General features: G+C 40.6%; 1 protein-coding gene across 1 annotated transcript; it reads right to left on the reverse strand.

The window, feature by feature from the left end:
* Nucleotides 1-124: 124 nt before the first annotated feature.
* LNX2 (ligand of numb-protein X 2) lies at nucleotides 125-16,676 on the reverse strand (the record flags this gene model as incomplete). The annotated part of the gene is made up of 8 exons (XM_009075125.1): nucleotides 125-492; nucleotides 3,287-3,445; nucleotides 5,211-5,442; nucleotides 7,170-7,347; nucleotides 9,591-9,734; nucleotides 11,217-11,588; nucleotides 15,157-15,356; nucleotides 16,438-16,676. Coding segments are annotated over 8 exons (1,660 nt in total), but the record flags the coding sequence as incomplete, so codon positions are not given.
* Nucleotides 16,677-18,047: the final 1,371 nt, after the last annotated feature.

Below are 18,047 nucleotides of genomic sequence, written 5' to 3' on the forward strand. Positions count from 1 at the left end.
ATATATCACATATAACTTGAGGACTGTGCAGAGAAACCCAAAGAACCACTAAGTTCTTTTGCTGACTCTACAAGCCTGATGGGAAAAGCTCAATGACAGCCATACTGGAGTGGGAGTTTCTCCGTGGGCTCATGTATATTTGCATTTGCGTCAGCAATAGACATAGCAAACAGAAACAGCTATTTCAGGATGGAAAAATATATAAAGTCTGAGAGGCCTGTTAAAAAAAAAAAGAAAATACAGCAGTTTTGGCCCTGCTTATAACCAGCTGTATCAATAAGGAAAAAAAGATAGAGGAGATTTTTGTGCCAGCTATCTAGAAAAAGATGCTGCTTGAACCGAAGTGATTCACAAATCTATATGAGGCTTCCAGGCCAGCAAATCACGGTTAAAGTCACTTTGTTCCTCTGCTCCTTCAGCATAGGAACGAGTGCAGAATGGCTCATTCCAACCGTGGATAGTCCGTTTACAGCAACAATCATATCACCACACCTGAAAAACATAAGAAGAAAAAGAAACAGACTATGACTCCTGCTCCGCAGTAATTAGCACAGACCAACAAACAGCACTTCACTGCTGGGGTGACAGGTTCGCATCAGGCTGGGTGTGTAGTTAAAAAGAGCAGAGATTCAATTTTAAGTCTGTTCTACTACTGAAAGATGCCCCTGCTCATTGCAAGAGTATTGGATGACATGACCTTTAAAAGGTCTCTTCCAACTTCCAAACTATTCTATGTTTCTATGAAATTCACCTGAGAAATTCCTAAATCATTAGATTTCAATTCTAATACAAAGATAGTTCTGCATTAAGAACTGACCTGGTAGGACAATGTGAAAAGAGAGTTGGCAAGAGCTAATGGAGTCAAGAGAAGATAATGGGATAGCATGTGCATGCCAGAAGCATTTCTGCTTGTGTGGATTATAACAGTTTTACACTAAACCTAACCCTTTACCATAGGAGGTGTAAGAGAAGATACTTATGGTTACCAATCAACCACATTCCAATCAAGAACCCTGTTCTCAGTGGCTTATGATTCTCTCAAATGTAACCATTTGGCTTGAAATCTCCCTCAGCAGATGGTTCAAAACTAGAGAAGTTGTAACATCTCTGTACTTTGAAGTGGGAAACATAAAATTTGGAAGGGTGATGTGTGCTGGCCCTGAGAAAACTGACCTCAAAGTGTTAACTTTCAGTTTTTAGAAGCTCAAGAAAAACTTCAAAAAAAATACCCCAAAACACCTGAGCTCTTCCATGTTGAGCAAGCTCTGTGTCCAGACATCTCTTCTTTGTGACTTGTGTGTTTGGCATTCCCCAGAGCAATCACACATGACTGTAGATCAAACAGGACTTTTCCTGAAACTGATCCCCCTCAACTAGTGAAGGTACCAAAATGGATGGCAAAAAGATGTTCTCCTGAGCTCTCCTGGTGCCTTCCACTAGGGCAAAGTAGAGGAAGAGGAGGCAGTGTGACCAAAACCAATCAAATGTGCATTCCAAAGTCCTTCTCTGCCTGAATTAAGGAACCCCATCACCCAGACCACAGTGCTACAGTTCACTGAGTGACATCCCACTCACCCAGCCTTTCTCCTGAAGTCATTTCACCTTCTATAAAATCACACCAGGTAGATCACGTAAGCAGAAAACTGTCTAAACTATTGAACTGTGAAGTTATTTACTCCCTTTCTCTCTAGCCTAACAAAATATTTAGATAATTCAAATGAAACAGCTTTACAAAGGCCTGCCCCACAATAACTCTAGGTTCTAAGGAGCTCTTATTCACGGCCCATTTTGAAGACCATATTCTGAGTGAGAGAGTACATTCGAACAGAGGGTACCATATCAAGTATCACACAAGAGCATCTTTTCCACTCCTTACAAGGGGGCAAATGTGACCATGATGACTCTTCCCCTCTTTTTAGGAATTATGTTTGGTTTTCCATTTGTGTAAAGACTTCTAGTTATCATGTACCCCATCTGAAATTATTTACCTTGGGTTGAACTGAGATCTTTAATTTAATCCACACTGTTCCACAGTTGGAAACAAAAAACAATGTGATTTTGTGTTCAGCCAAGTTATTTTTTCATTTATTTATTCAGTCATTGAACTGAAAAATCAATTACTGTCAAGGCTCTAAGCCTAAGTACATTTTCTTCTTAAGTTACTTTGTAAGCAAATTTACATGTAAAAATCACACCATGAAACTTCAAGTTGCATATTCTTTACTGCCACCTTCAAAAAAAAAAATCAAGTTTATGAACAAGAGAACCTTTAATAGGAATTATATGTCCTAGCTGTGAACTAATCTTAAAGATGCATATCTGGATACTAGACCTGGGGGCTGCATCCAAACATCACATGTAAGCAAAATCATACAATCTTTAAGGTCAGAAGGGGCCTCAGGTGGTCTATAGTTCCACCTTCTGCTGCAAGCAAGGTCAGCTATAAGAACTCTCAGGGCTTAATGCAGTTGGGTCTCAGAAACCTCCAAGGGCAGAGACAGTGCAATGCATGCCGCTGCCCGACCATTCCCACAGGGAAATAGTTGCTCCTTATAACCAGTCACAAACTCTTTTGTTCAACTTGTGCCCATTGTCTCTTATCCTCTTGCCCTGCATCACTGTGAAAAGCATGGGCTCTGTCTCCTTGATAATCTAAGTACTGGAAGGGGCTGTTGGCTGTCCCTGCAGCCCTCTCCAGGCAGGGCAAGTGCCCCAGCTCCCTTCAGTTCAGGGGCCTGTGCTGAACTTGTTTCATTTATCAGTGACTCTCCTGCCAACTAATGACTCTCAGGGCACTACCACAGGAACTTGGTTCCTTAACAATCTTTTCAGAGATTTTCTCTATCTACTTTCCTGCCCTTCCATTTAAAGCAGCAGCACCAATCTTCAGTACCAGGGTTGCCAGCAGTGGCTTCAGAAGGGTAAAACTGTTTTCCTCACTTCACAGACATTCTAAATTTAAGCTGCTCTCTTGGAAGACAAAAACTAGCTGGTTCTTCACATATACATTGCACAATGTCGCTTGGCCGAAAGAAGAGTTCAACAGGGAGACCGAGACAGCAGGTGATGAAAGCAGAGGAGATGGCAGAGGTGCCAGCACAGCCATCACCTCTGATGGACAGCCTTTCCCCAGCAGAAACACAATCAAGGAGGCAAAGCACTACTGGGCTGAATGATCCCCCAGCTGAAGATGCTACAGTGTATTTCCTTAAGCAATTAGCACATAACTATTTCAAAGTATTTTATGATTGTTGCTGTTATTTCTACCACTATTATTTTAGCTTACTTTAATCTTCCATCAAAGTAGGCAGGAGTTCCCAGAACAATGGTTTTAATGAAGAAAGGCTGGTTTGTGTGGTTCTCCTCGTAGCCACCGACGATGCTGAAACCCCAGCTCCCTAAATTGCTCCGCCGCAGCACTACGTCATGGCAGCTATGCAGGCAGCTGTGGAATGGAAGCACAGGATAATGGAAAGAGAAAAAAATGTGTATATTTTTCAGTAGGCACAACATCTGCTGTCTAGTCATTACCACGGTGTTAAGTGTAGAAGAGAAGGGGAGGGATGATGATTAGACTTCTGTTCCCAGAGTACTTCTGCAATATTCAAACCAATTACCAAAAAACCCCACAATCTTGAGACAGAATAGGGTTTTAAAAGAAATAATGCAGTGCTACAATAATTACTTAAACACAGTTAACTCTGTAAGCTGACAGTAATAGAATTTTAGAGATTTCACAGGTGGCAACAATGTGGGTGGAAAATCAATACCTGATGTGTTTAGTTTGCAAGTCAAAACTGCAGAGCATTTTTCTTCCACCCCCAGTCACTTTAGGCTTTTTCTACTTTAAGTACAATTTAAAAATCCATGTGCAATCTTCATTACCTCTGAACTGATGCATCACCAGTAATGAAAATATAAATGACTAACCATTTTATTATACAGAACGTAAATAATTCAGATCACGCTTCACTAACTGTACTGCTGTATGTTATCTCCCCTACTGAAAATTCATTCTTGCCAATGAGTTGGCAATGACTGTAATTAAAGATAAAAAACAAACCCAAAACACAGAAACTAACTTTTGAGTAAGATGAGACGTCAAGTTCTTTACTGATGTTCAACCCACTTTTAAAGAACAGCAGCATAATGCATAGCATAACTTTAGGTGTCACGAGCATCTGTAGTATATAAGAAAAAAACCCATTGCTGCAGCATGGAAAGAACTATATTTATTTACCAAAACTGAGAGCCATTTATTGACATTATGCAACACATTAATATGTGAATAGAAAAGAAAATAACTGACAGTTAAACTCAGAAAAAGTGAAATCTTTGGAGGGCCAACACATAGTTCTGTAATCTTCAGCTGCTTTCTGCTAGCAATCTGTCTGGTTCTTGTGGTGGTTTTATGCTTAAAGTACAGACCTTGGTAACTCCATCAGAGGGAAAGGAATTAACCTGCACACCCCCTGACTGAAGTTAACAACACTAATCACTGTAGCAGCTCTTCTTGTTAACAAGCAATGCCAGAATGAGCTTATAGCTGCAGCCACAAGAGAGTGGAAAACAGAAGAATACAAATGAAATACGGTGATGTCCAGCAGATTGCAGACTAGTCAAGGGGGGAGAGCTTGCTGCATACCTTAATGAGTTTTTGTGCTTGACAGAGACGGTAGTGGATTCTTGAAAAACACAATGGGGATTTGTAACAGATGAGCTCACAGATGAGCCTATAGCTACACAGCTACAGTCTTGACATGGGCCATGTCAAGAGTCTGTCAGAATGGCCAAAGGCCTCATATATTTAGACAGGAGATTAGCAAAGAGACAGATACTCTGCAAATAGATTAGCAGAGAGACAGATACTTTGGGTTTTCTCTTAATAATTGCTCTGGTTTTAGATATCCTACAGAAAGTTATGGTATGGTTAAACAATATAAAAGATAAATTATGTTCAGTGAGAAGATTCCACATGGGTAGTTACTACAGTTTGTGAAGGAATAAACCCAGTCTATTCATCTTTGAGTTTCCTAAGGAAACACAGGTCCTGTTCACAGCCCACTTTGTAAGCACACTGCCAACCCAATCTAGCTGAGATGGTCAGACAGGCAGAAATAATGTAAGATGTGCTGCAAATAATCAGGCTTCTGCTTCTTCGTCTCTCTTGGACTTAGAACAGGTAACTAACTTGTTGATTAATTCTGTACCTTGGAAGTCCCAGCCACATGACCCACGACGGTGACCAGCTGGCATCGTATTCATTTTCACTGATGGTACTCAATTGTTCTTCATTAGCTTGGGGCTGTTCTTCTACAATCTGGACTTCCAGGGCTTTCAGAGCGACTACGGAGGAGGCAGCACTAGCTTTCAGCATGGCCACTGCCTCACTGTGACTCAGGTTAGTCAAATCAATGCCATTGATGTTCAGCAGCACATCACCTGTTCAAAGGCATGAGCGAGAACACATCAGTCTGACAGTCCTTCCTACTGGCAAGGCCTCCCATGTCAGGGTTTCATTTAATACTGTATTTTTTGGACCTGACACAGTCTGAACTAACAGACTGGGAATGTGAATAGCTCTGAAGCCTTATACTGTCAGTTTTAAACATTAATGTATTGAACTATTAAGCTGGATCAGTATAACTTATTTCCACATAACACATCGAATACTGTGGCTTCTGTGGTATATTGCCCTGAAAATCTGAAATAGAAATTACCTAAGCACTTCTCCATCTCAGCTGCAACTGCTACTGCAGCTGCCATGACACAATTGTTTCCAGTGGTGGATCTTAGGTTCACCCTAACATTAAAAGGGAAGGAGAACGATGGAAGGAACGATACAGGCACCTCAAAGTAACCAGTTCTTGTGGACAGTGAAGTTCCATGTAATGTTTTAAGTCATCTGTTTTCTCTAACTTGTTACTTGGGAGAATAAAATGGAGTTCAAGAACTACTGGAAAGTTTGGCACAAAACCCATTTAATTCAAAGAAAGAAATCAAACATCTCTACAAAGATATTCTGGAAAGAGTCAAAGCCACTAAAAAAATTGCCACAATTTTTATTTTATTTCAGAATAAGTTAAAAAAGCCTCAGGATCAAAACAAGAAGGCTATTAACTATCCAAGCAGTAACAGTCTCCTTTTTCACACATCTCATCAATGAAAGCCAGAAAAAAAACAAAGCAAAAGTGCAAACACCTGGCTCACATTTGAAATGAGACTCAGTTTTAAAAAGCTTTTTCCTGCCAGTAGCTGCTGTGGCTACTTTAATGTTACACAATGAAAGAGCAACAGTGATTCTTCTATTAAGCGTGTTTTCCATAGTAGTACAGAAAAAGAAAGCATACCCACTGGTGTGTGGGTGTAAATCTCCCTCTCTCAGAAGCATATAAGGATGCTCCCACACTGTTCTTTTTAAACATACAATCTGTGAAGTTTCTTTCCTAAATCTCTTTCCTAAAACATTCTGTAATTCTGTGAAGTTTGAATCACAGAGATCCCATAGGCAGTCTTTGTTTCACATACAACACAGTATGTTTTAATCATCAAATGCTTTGCTATCAGTCATGCAGGACTGCCTTCACTTATGCCCAGCCTAACCTCCACCTCCTTGTTCCCTTCTGCAGACCCAAGGAACAAGGGCAGGTCCTGTAGCACTCCTGAAGACTTGCAAACCCAAGGTGTCCCAGAGGATAAGCAAGCATTCAGGAACCAGGATCAGCACTGATGTAGCTCTGGAGCATGGGTGAGCTGTGGCCTGTCATCACAGCATCTCTGCTGTGCAGATATACTGGAGAGCAGAAATTCCTTGGACAGAGTTATGGTCCAGCCCACTAAATCAAACACAAAAACAGGATGTGTGTGCTACAGCACAAAGCATCACACCAGACCCTCAGCTCAGGCGATTACTGCCAGCTTTAAAGAATTCAACCAGACATTTCCTGGTCTTATCTGCTTCCCCTGCTGTCATGCTCTAAACATCCCCTTCCTAGAAAAGGTGGAAATGCGATATCAAATACTGTGTTTCCATCATGGAAGCATGAAGAAAATCATCCATCAGCACTTCCCTACATCCATGAAAAATGTTTTTGACACCACCTGACCCCAGAGAATGTAGTCATCAAATAGCAGAGGTCACCCGTGCCACCAGGGAAGCCAAACCCCACCTCGTTTAATCCTGCCGTCTCTTGCCAAACACCCGTGAGGCTGCACACTTGTCACAAAGATGGGAAGTTCACCACTTTTGCTGCCTCTGCCTCCTGCCACTGTCATTCCCAGAGATTCATGTGGCTCTTTTTTCACAGTAATGTGCTTTTCTTGGCATGTAACACACTGGGAGAGATCCTGTTTGACAAGGATAAACAACATTGTTAAAACTAAAAAAACACAAATCAAAAAACAACCCCCTCCAAAAAAAATCCCAAACAAAACAACAAAAACACAACTAAATACTCCTCAAAGCTATGCTTTGGCACATTAATGGAATGGTTTAAAAGGAATAAGTAGTGTAAATGAGCTTTGGTTGGACTTCCTCCAGGTCAGAAAAAAAAACCCCAACAGCAAAAAAATGCCATTGATGTAGATACTTAAACATCAAGTTTATAAATGTCCATCTTGAAAATCCCAGTCTAGTTTTTCCTTAACATCCTACACTGGAACAGGCTAAAGTTTAGGACTGCGCTACAAAACCATACGGTCGATAGACTGCAGACAAACCAGAAACAAATATTTTGATGTCTTGGTGAACATCAGCACTACCTCATTTGTCAGTAGAATAAGACCCACAACTACAAAGCAGTTCCTGAGATGTGAAAACACGTTTGTTTTCATGATGACAATAAGAGACCCTTTAAAGCCCTTATATATCATGTTTTCTTTTGCAGCTGCTATGTAGAATCTCCCAGAGCACAAACTAAGGCAAATCAATGCTAATGGCTGGTAATGGGTACCTTGGGCAGACTCCCTGAGGATTATGATGAAGACTCAAACTTGAAGGAAGAAGAGATCCTGTCTTAAGTTTTCTAACACCTGAATGATAAAGTTTAGCCTGTATTCAGTTTTGCCCAATCAAAAGGATCTAAACCTGAATCAAAGTAAATTTTATTTGCTGAAGGCCTTCCTCTTTAGGCTATTTAGTGCAACATTCAAACCACTGCACATACACCTGTAGTGGCATCTTACAATGACAGAATACTTCCAAGGAATGCAAAATAACAAAAAAAATAACCTGGGAGATTCTTCCAACTATAAATATGTTATTCCCCTGCCTTCTCTTGGAAAATACCAACATTGTCTTCTTCCATCTCCAATGCCACGTGTTCCTTCTGACTGACTCTGTTCCTCATATACACATGTTAATCATGTATGTAGCTATACATAAACATACCATAGCTTACAAAGACAGCTCCTTCTTAAGTCTTCAGGCTTTAGGACTGACTGGCTGGCGCCACGCAATTATATAAACATATTTTAAGCCACAAGACTTCTAAGCCAACTGCAGGTTAATGAGAGAGAGACAAAGATAAATGATACGAAACATGGGAAACGTCCACTTGCAGTTACATGGGACTTCCCACTTTGAAAGAGCCCCCGGATAGTATTGATATGTGAGGGAAATTTGCTCAGCCAGCTGTGGTATGAACATAGCCCATGCTGGCACATGGGAAGTGGGTTCAAGCTCTGATATTGATGAGCTGTAATCATTGTGTTGGTATGGCCCAGCATTGTGGCAAGTACTAACAGCCAGGATATTCCAGAGCCTCACCTTTGTCCCTCGGGAAGAAAACAACCTTCCTAAAGCCTCAACTGTTCTTTTCTGACGTTACCCAAACTTTTAAGAAAATACTATCAACACATGTAAATGCTCCCTCCAGAAGTATGATAAATAGTGATGACTACAGAGTGGATGGGAGGAAAGGTGGCTTGGTTGACATGGTCAACATGACAATTATTTCACAAAATCAACTTCTCAATAGTGAAAAATCATATTTTTCTAACTACAAGAACATCTCAAACACAGGCTTTAATTCTGCAGGTCTTCCAGATAATCTGATGCTTGTTTAATGAAAGTCTCTTCACTTTCCCGTTCTCTCCCTGCTTGAGAACCTGCAGAACTCAGTAGTCTTGAAGCCAGGACTGTTGGCTCATGGAGGAGATGACACAACCCTCCAACATGTACTTTCTATGCTGGATAGTGGGCACCACACCTCCTGTCCTTGTTGGCTACAGACAGCAAGTGGCAACAAAAATTGTAACACTCTTGAATAACTCTTCTGTGCAGGACTAACACATAAGCCACTGTCTTAGACAAGGTCTAACAACTACAGCTGTATGCGCTCACAGAACTTGCTTCTTGCACTGCAATCAGGAAATCCAAAAAGCATACTGAAAAGCCATTGTGTATCTTTCTTTTATTCCCACTCCAGACATGATGCAGGGCTTGACTACTTCGAAGTCATCACCTTTTTTTTTCTTTAGTTAGGTAGAAAAGAAGATATAATCCTTTCTTCTAGTCTCGCCTTGCTACTCAATTAGATTGTGACATGAGTAAAATTGTATTAGGATCTCTCAGGAGGAGAAAGACCAACCTTATGTGAGTTAGGTCTGCTGTGAAACAGCTGCTGGGACTGGTGGTGTGAATTGTTGTTGTGTGTCCCAGTGTCTCGGATAATACTGACGGTCTGTGACTTCAGGGGTCTAGAGATGATCAAATTCACTCTCTCCCCACTAGCCTGTTGAATACATAAAGCAAAGTCATCAAGTTTGACAGGATATTTATTATTAGAGAGGGAGGAAAACATATGATGAAACGTGAAACAAGACAACAGCAGAACTTGTTTCCCAGTTCCTGCTTAGACTGCACAGTCCTTTACTTGTTTCTTCTTGCAATTCCCCCCAGAATGGAGGGGATATTAACACTCCTCCTTCATCTCTGATGTTACATTTACATCAGCTGGAAATCCTTTGCCAAAAGGACCATTTTGCACTTTGTGTTATGAAGTTTCAAACATTAAAATTCACTCCATTCTATTTGCAGCCTCTGTGAGCTTCTGCAAAACATAGCAACAAATGAAAGAAATGCCTACATCATGGCTCCAGAGTCTGCAAATTTTGGTCAAGAGCTCTGAACACCTCTGGTACTTCCCCAAGACACTTCCAAGAAAGATGTTATACTTGAGCAGACCACCAAATTCTGGAGTTTAGGGACTATTAGGAAGACTCACCAGATGTTAAATAAAACAACTCTTTCTATTGCTGCAAAACCACACCTCAATAGATAAAAACCACCTATTGAAAATTCCCATCACTGTATCCAAAATCTGGAAAACTGAAATTACAATTCTCAAGATGGTTGTTCTTTTCCTTTACCTTCAAGGAAAGGTCTTGAAATTATTCCTGTAACAAATATTTACTACTCATTTTTATCGGAGTTCTTTACGTGGTGCTGGACTAAGCAAAAATGACTGCACACAACTGCGAGAACCTACTATTGGTTCTTCCAGTTTTCCTAAAAATAGAGCAATTTCCACTAACATCCCACCAGCAGGAAGCAGCAACATGCTGCAGCTGTTTCCTTACAGACTGGGAGAAAAGCATGGAATAAAGGTTTTCCTGTGGGAACAAGGAAGGGTCATATGTCACACTGCACCAAGCTTTGGGTAATATTTGTGTCCAGAGCAGAGCCATTGGGAATAGACCTTTCTTGAATACTCAGAAAACAAGTTTTATTGTGCAGAACTCACAGAAGACCTGTTTGACTTCCTAGCTGCTACCTGTTAACTCTATGAAATCTGACAAATTACTTTCCCATTTTAACCCAATTCCCTGCACATGCAAAACAAACACAAAAAAGCTCACTTTTGTAGAGTTTACTGAGAGATTAAAACAATACATACATGAAAGAGAATAATAATCCTGCTTTTCTGCTAAACAACAGGCTACTCTCCTCGCTCACATGAGCAGTCTTCTAACCTTCAGGCTGCATGCTTGAGAAGTCTAGTGCACTCCTCACTTCTGTGGAGATGAAGTTCATCTGCTAGGTGCCAAACCAGACCCTGTTTGCACTATTATTTCCAGAACATAAATCACAGCAAATTGCACCGCCACAGGCTTTAAGGCATTACACAAGCTGTTCTGTCTGGGACAGACTCTACCCCAGGCTTTGCCCAAGAAATAAAGCTGAGCTAAGGACTCAGGCAGGGAATGCAAATTACCTGTATAACCTGAGCAGCAAGCTCTGGTGTCCCATGCTTCAAGTCATGTCCATTAATTGCAAGTACACGGTCATTGCTGCAGAGCCTGCCGTCCTGAGCAGCCAGCCCCCCTTCCAAAAGGTCAAGAATAAAAACTCCTGGCTCATCTGTTCTGCGCACGAGCTTGATGCCAAGCTGCTCGCTGGAGTCGCGCTTGTGCAGGGTCACCTGAAAGCTGTCCTCCCGCAAGGAGCTGGGGGTGTCCACGTGGGTGTGCATGCGGCTGCCGAACCGCCGCTCCCGCAGCACCGTGAGGTGCAGCACCGAGCAGGGCTGGGACAGCACAGCTCGAGCATGGTTGTGAGACACATTGCTTATGTCAAAGCTATTGACCTGCAAAACAACGAGAGCAATAACAGAAAAATCAGAATTATAATTTTGTATGTTTAGTTGTTCCCGGTTATGGGAATAACCAAACTAAATTCACTCCCTGCAAAACCATCCTTGGAGCAACCTACACATCTGACCCTACTAGGCTTCCTGTCTTGTCCTTTCACCTACTCCTGCACTGGCTGCTCAATATACAAACCCATTTTTTAGCTTGAAAAAGACCCTTCAGGTTGAAAAAAACCCCTTATCATCAAGTCCAACTGTTAACCTAGCATTGCCAAGTCCACCACTACACCATGTCCTCAAGCACCACATACATGTACGTGTCTTTTAAACACCTCCAGGAATGGTGACTCCACCATGTCCTTGGGCAGTCTGTTCCAGTGCTTGACAACCCTTTTGTGAAGAATTTTTTCCTAATATCCAATCTAAACCTCCTCTAGCATAACTTCAGGCCTTTTCCCACTGAGGTGACAATGTCTCTCTAAGAGTGAACACCCTCTGCCATCAAAGGCCAAGGTTTTTGTTCTCCTGGTCTCCTATACTTCTCTTCCTTAGGTCTTTACACTTTGTTCTCCAGGACCAGACCTTTGCACATGCTTTCAGTGTCAAGCCCAGTACCATTTAACACCATAAAATAATAGCTATAAAAGGAACACATCCAAATCTCTGAAGAAAGCTTGCATCTTACAATATGCAGTACTTCCATGATGTGAAAAAAATTTATAAAACTTGAAATTCAGAGTAATAAAAATTTGCTCATTAAGACACTAGAAAAAGATGGTTGCATTAGTTTTCCACTCTTAGCATGAACTTAAGAGATTTTCCACAGACTTCAGCTAGGTCAGAGTTTCAACTTATAACTTGTATCACTCAAAATTCAGCTGTAAATGAAAAACAGATTAAACTTTCTCTCTCTACAGCTAAGAATTATGTTTGTTATGCAGCACACTAATAAAAAGGTGAGTAATCTTCAGTCATTTCTTGCACTTCAAAGTTAAAAACTGACAGAGCAATGAGATTTGGCAGAAAACAGGAGCACCACAAAAAATCAGTACAAAAGCTGTGTTTGCCTTGTTCTCTAAGAAGGCATTCAGAGTTAACAATAAAACTTCATCCTTAGCATATACTTTGTGCACTAGTGGAGGAACAGCTGCCCCACAATTTCAGCAGATATAAACTAACATCAAATGGTCTATACTGATCTGCCTTACCTAAGCCTTTTAATGCTCCTCACTGCAACATAAGGACATCAAAATATAAACCTTCAGCTTCTCACCATCTAATAACAATATTAAAATGTCTTAAAAAAATAGGAAAAGAAAGGACCTAGAAATCTATGTACAACAGCTGCCACATTTACATCACACATCTGAGTTGACAGGCTCCCAGAGGATTGTGCCAAACCATTTGGCCGTGGTGGTTTCAGCCCAACACCCAGCACAAAGCCACCGCTGCCAGCACCACCAGGAGCTCAGATGTCAAACCATGGTTGTGTCCTGCTCAGCTGCTGCCCTGAGACATGGAAGAGAGGCACAGCTAGGAGAAATAACATTTAGAGCAGCCCCCTGTAAAAACCACTAGGGCTCATCGGAGTCCTTAAATTAAATCTAGCTTTATTTTTAGCTGTCACTAGCTAAAGTAAATACATAAAATATGGAAGTATTCAAAGGGCACAGAAGAATAAATGCAATAAAATGTAATTCCTCTTTCTACGAGGCAGTTCACAATTTCAGAATAAAACAGCCTTAGCATTTCTTGGGGAAAGAGATTCTCATTAGGACATACTTTACATGAATTACAGTCACAGTCCAGCACACAACAGAGACAATTTGTAGAGCACTTTGAAAATGTTAGGCACCTATCTGTACCTTGCAGACAACATAAGCTTTTTTGCAGCTGTTACTAAATGCTGTTCCCACAGAACAGAACAAGGGTAATACTTGTTTGACTGGGTAAGAAAATGCTAAGTTTCAACTGACAGTCCTTTCTGTGGCTTTCTTTTAGACCTTTACTGCTCATAAAAGCCCTTGAATTCATTTTCAGAAATACCTGACCCAAGTGTGCATGCTGAGCTGCATCTCACTTTGCCTTATTACAGACAGCAGAGACTGAGCCTGGGCATCTTAATACAACAGCTCAGTACCTGCATAGGTAAATTTGAAGAAATAAAGATATTGCATCTCTCAAAAAGTTTGCTTTTACCCTCTGCATCTCTTCCTTGGCATGACAGGACTCCTCTCATGGGCAATCCCTTAGCATCTGACAGCCCCACTGCCAGCATGTTGATAAGGAAGACTCACTGCAGCTTATAAATTCGTATTTCTCCTCAATTTAGTGTCATTTATGGCTTTGGAAACTGTAATTGACACCTGCCCAAACAGAAGGAATTTCCAAAGTGTCACAGGACCTCAAGCTCCCTGTTCTGTCAACCAAGTAGAGCCCTTGAGTATCAAAATAAATGAGGCAGCATTCAATCAGTGTCTGCAATTACTTGTTGAAAAGAGAACATTTTGGAAACCTCTTGGGTTGTTTTTCAGCCCAGCCACTATGCTAACACTCCCTGAGAGGAAAAAGGCATGTTTCTCAAAAGGGACTTTATTTTCTGAAGTGTAAAGTAATTTCATTCCAAGGGTAACTACTGCATTTAAGTAACTTCTATTGGCTTGATTTCAAAACAGTGAAATGAAATAGGCTGATACTACTTTTGTACTGATCTTAGGCTGCCAATCAAAAGCAAATATTCTGAAATAATTTTGAATTATGTTAATATATTTGTTTCAGGTGGAATGATTTAAAATAGAAAAAAGCTGGAGGACTGTCGTGTTTAGGTAGCACTCAGTTACTGCCATTGTTAAGTATCCTACAAACAACCCCTTCCCCTAATATAAGTTAAAACTTCAAAATTAATAGAATTTGATCTTTTTACAATGCCTGTGGCTAATTGCTGAAAACTGTAACAAAAACACAAACCAGATAAAACCCAACTTACATTTTAATTTTGTTTACTTTTTTAAAAAAAAATACTTAGATCATCTTGCTTCAAACCATGCCAGTGAAGACTCTCACTGACTCTTCCATACATACTCAAAGATGCAGGTCAACTGTGTAGGCTATTGGAAGGGAACAGTGAAGGCAGATTAAAATAACAGTTTAGATTAAGTCAGCCTTACAATCCATAAATTGCTTTTCACACAGGACAAATTACACTAGCTTCTTAGCCAGAAATAGACTTAATTTCCTTCAGAATGTGGGCATAAAGTTGAAATAAAGACCAAGTCCCACAATATTTAAAAACAGAAAAAAAAACCCCTTTGTATTTTAAATATTTATAAGAGATGCTAAGGATAATTCCAGGGTCTGGTCCAACAAACAACATAAAGCATGATAGCCAAAAGTGCTAGAACAACAGGCTCTGCTCTGAATATTAATTTGCCTTCCAACTGGTAATTGCAAAGCTAACATTTACACAACATACTCTGACAAGGAAAATCTCCCATCTCATTTAACAGCAGTTCTGCAAGGAGTGAATGGAAAGCAAGCAGACAGAATATGTAATTAGGTTCCATACTTGAAGTATTTGGTCTCCAGCAAGAAGTCTTCCATCTCTGGCAATGATCCCATCTCGATAAACCTCTTGAATGACAATGTTGATCAAAGGTGTTTCATTGCCACCCACTATGCTAATTCCTAATTCGATATAAGGATTGGACCGATGAATTTCAATAGTAGTGATCTCTCCTTCAGGCAAGGTAGGTGGTTGTTGATTTGCTGCCAATTATTTTTAAAAAGAAAGATGATTAATATATTTTCTACTTCATTCACTTTCAATAAAGCAAATCACCAAAGGATAATGTAGACAGGCCACACAGCAACAGCTTAACAACAAACTAAACAAGTGCAAATGGATTAGTTCCACTACTTGTTGAAACACCTAGCTTGTTAGAAACAGCTCTCTCTAGTGACTTAGTAGCATCCATGCTTCCTGAAATGGGGTCATTTGGATTGGAAAAGAATATTCTGAGCCCTTTGGATATCCCATACTTAATAATAAATCTCATACACTTTATTTCCAAATGGATCACTGGGGAATTTGCATTTGGTGACGATGATAACAATGTATTTTAGGAGTTACTCTGTGGTGCATGACTTAGTCATGCCTCTTCATCATCTGATCTCACAACTTCACTAGCTATTGAGTTATTGGGTCAAGGGAAGGAGCCCATTTCTGAAGCAAACATGGAGACAACTAAAGAGGAAAAAGGGGATGCTAAAGGAAGGCAAATACAGAGGAGAAGGAAGGGGACAGAACCACCTTCCTCTGTGGTAAGTCTCAGCACCTCCTCTCTAAAATCCCAGGTCTTAGAGGTGTTACAGCTTGTTCGGTGCAGATGGATGCAGGAGTAACTCAGCTGCCTTTCTGCTCAAGCAGGACAGCACTCTGTGTGTGGGAAAGCTGCTGATTCAGATCGGGGGAAGGGTGAAGAGGGAAAAACAAATCTCATTTAGAAAACAACTTCTGTAATTTCACAGAAACTACACCCCTTCCATCTCACTGTGAGGCCAATCCTACTAGTAGATTAACATGAACTACTGCACCATGACATGATACATGATGATATAGCACCACGGTATCTGGCACACATTCTGAGATATTTCTTTCCTTCCAGTGACTTTATCCCAGTGGTAAACTTGCACATATACCGAAACCCACTAATATTTCTCCAGGAATTGCAAAAGAAAAGAGCCAAAGATGAAGATGCACGTTCACGGTTGGTAAGAGACAAGCCCTGACACCACAAATGTTTCCACATCTGATAAAAGAGACTTGAGAAGATAAGTGATGACATACTGTCTGCTACTGTGTTCTCCTCAAAAGGCGGATTGTCGATGCCGGGCTCGTCTGTCCAGGCGGGAAGGGCGGGCGAGGTGAAGCTCTGCTCAGCTGGCACTATTCCCTGATCTGTGTCCGGAGATAAACTGCTGGGCTGTTCCGTCCCACCGAGACCACTCTCACCCTCTGCTTCTGCTTGAAACTTGCTTGTTTTCCTTCTCTCCAGAGCAACCCTTCGATGAGAAGCCCCAGGACACCTGTGAAAACAATGTTTATACCAGGCTTCAAGCCTGCAGCCATGTTTGTAGCACAAAATGCCCAAGTACTCCATTAAATGAAATCAGTCTTCTACGAAGCAACAGCTTTAAACTCATCACAAAAAAAACAACCCCACATTGAATTTTAAGGCCAAAATATGCTTTAGTAGACAGAACCCCAAAATAATACTGCCTTCTTCATAAAACTTCTACTAGGTAGTTTATTTTGGCCATGAATTAAATGTGCTGTAACACCTTCTGAATGTGGACTTCCTCTGTTCAAAGAATCATAGAATGGTTTGGGTTGGAAGGGGCCTTAAAGGTCATCTAGTTCCAATCCCTCTGTCATGGGCAGGGACACCTTCCACTAGAAGGTAGATTCTGTGCATTTCAGTTTCTGGAAGAAAACCTTGCTGAAATGATTAAACAGGACTGGCAAAAAATTCCATGGGAGAGAAGCCCCATTCAAAGACACATCTGGAGATCCACTGAAGCAATCTCCTTTTACCTTAGTAAGCCAAGAGAAGTAACCATAATTTTCCTGGGGTCATTCAAGGAAGGAAAGAAATCAAAATTTTTATTGCAATCTAAGTGTTAAAATACTGAAAAAAAATTGCTTGTCTAGGAGTTTGTGTGAGAAGTTTAGCAAAAGTAACAGCTCTTCTTATCATCTCCTCTTGGACCAATAGAAGATGTTTCATCCTTCTCCTGTCTTTTCTTTTTGACTTCACACAGGAGGTGCATTTCTTTCTTTCTTTCTTTAAGTAACAATGCTCTATCAGCATTTGATGATATTCACTATAAACTTTTTTTTGTGAGTTTCCATTATTCTTCATGCAATATCTTTTTGCTTATATTCAAAAGCCTACAATAGTTTACTGCAAAGATGGGCTGCAATGTTGAAAATTCATGGAAAGCCTTCATTTATTGGATGGTCTGGCACCTACATGTAGCTCCTACTTCTGGAGCTGCTGACCACCTAAAAATGCTCACACTGCAGCAGTGCCAGAAGAAAGGAACTGCATTCTTGAAAGGACTCTCTGTTAGGGAACTTGACAGATTGTTATAACAAAAGAAGAAATGATTAATTTTTGCAACAGGACAAGAAATGTGTTAACAGAGTAAAAGACAGAAGAAGTCTAATGATGTCTTAAGTTGTTGAACCAGAATGTTTTGAGAATCACAATTCCACTCTGACATTCTGAGAAGGGGACTTGATAATTACAAGGCTAGACTGTTTCAGCGTGAGGGATTTTGAAGACAACCTGATAACAATGTTTTCAAGTCCAAAGAACGTCGATAAAGACACCTGTATAGATTTTGTGACCCTTAGCTGTGTTATACATACATAAAGTGATATATATATATAGA

The sequence above is a fragment of the Acanthisitta chloris genome, unplaced genomic scaffold (genome assembly GCF_000695815.1).
Source record: "Acanthisitta chloris isolate BGI_N310 unplaced genomic scaffold, ASM69581v1 scaffold42315, whole genome shotgun sequence".
NCBI classification, from domain to species: domain Eukaryota; kingdom Metazoa; phylum Chordata; class Aves; order Passeriformes; family Acanthisittidae; genus Acanthisitta; species Acanthisitta chloris.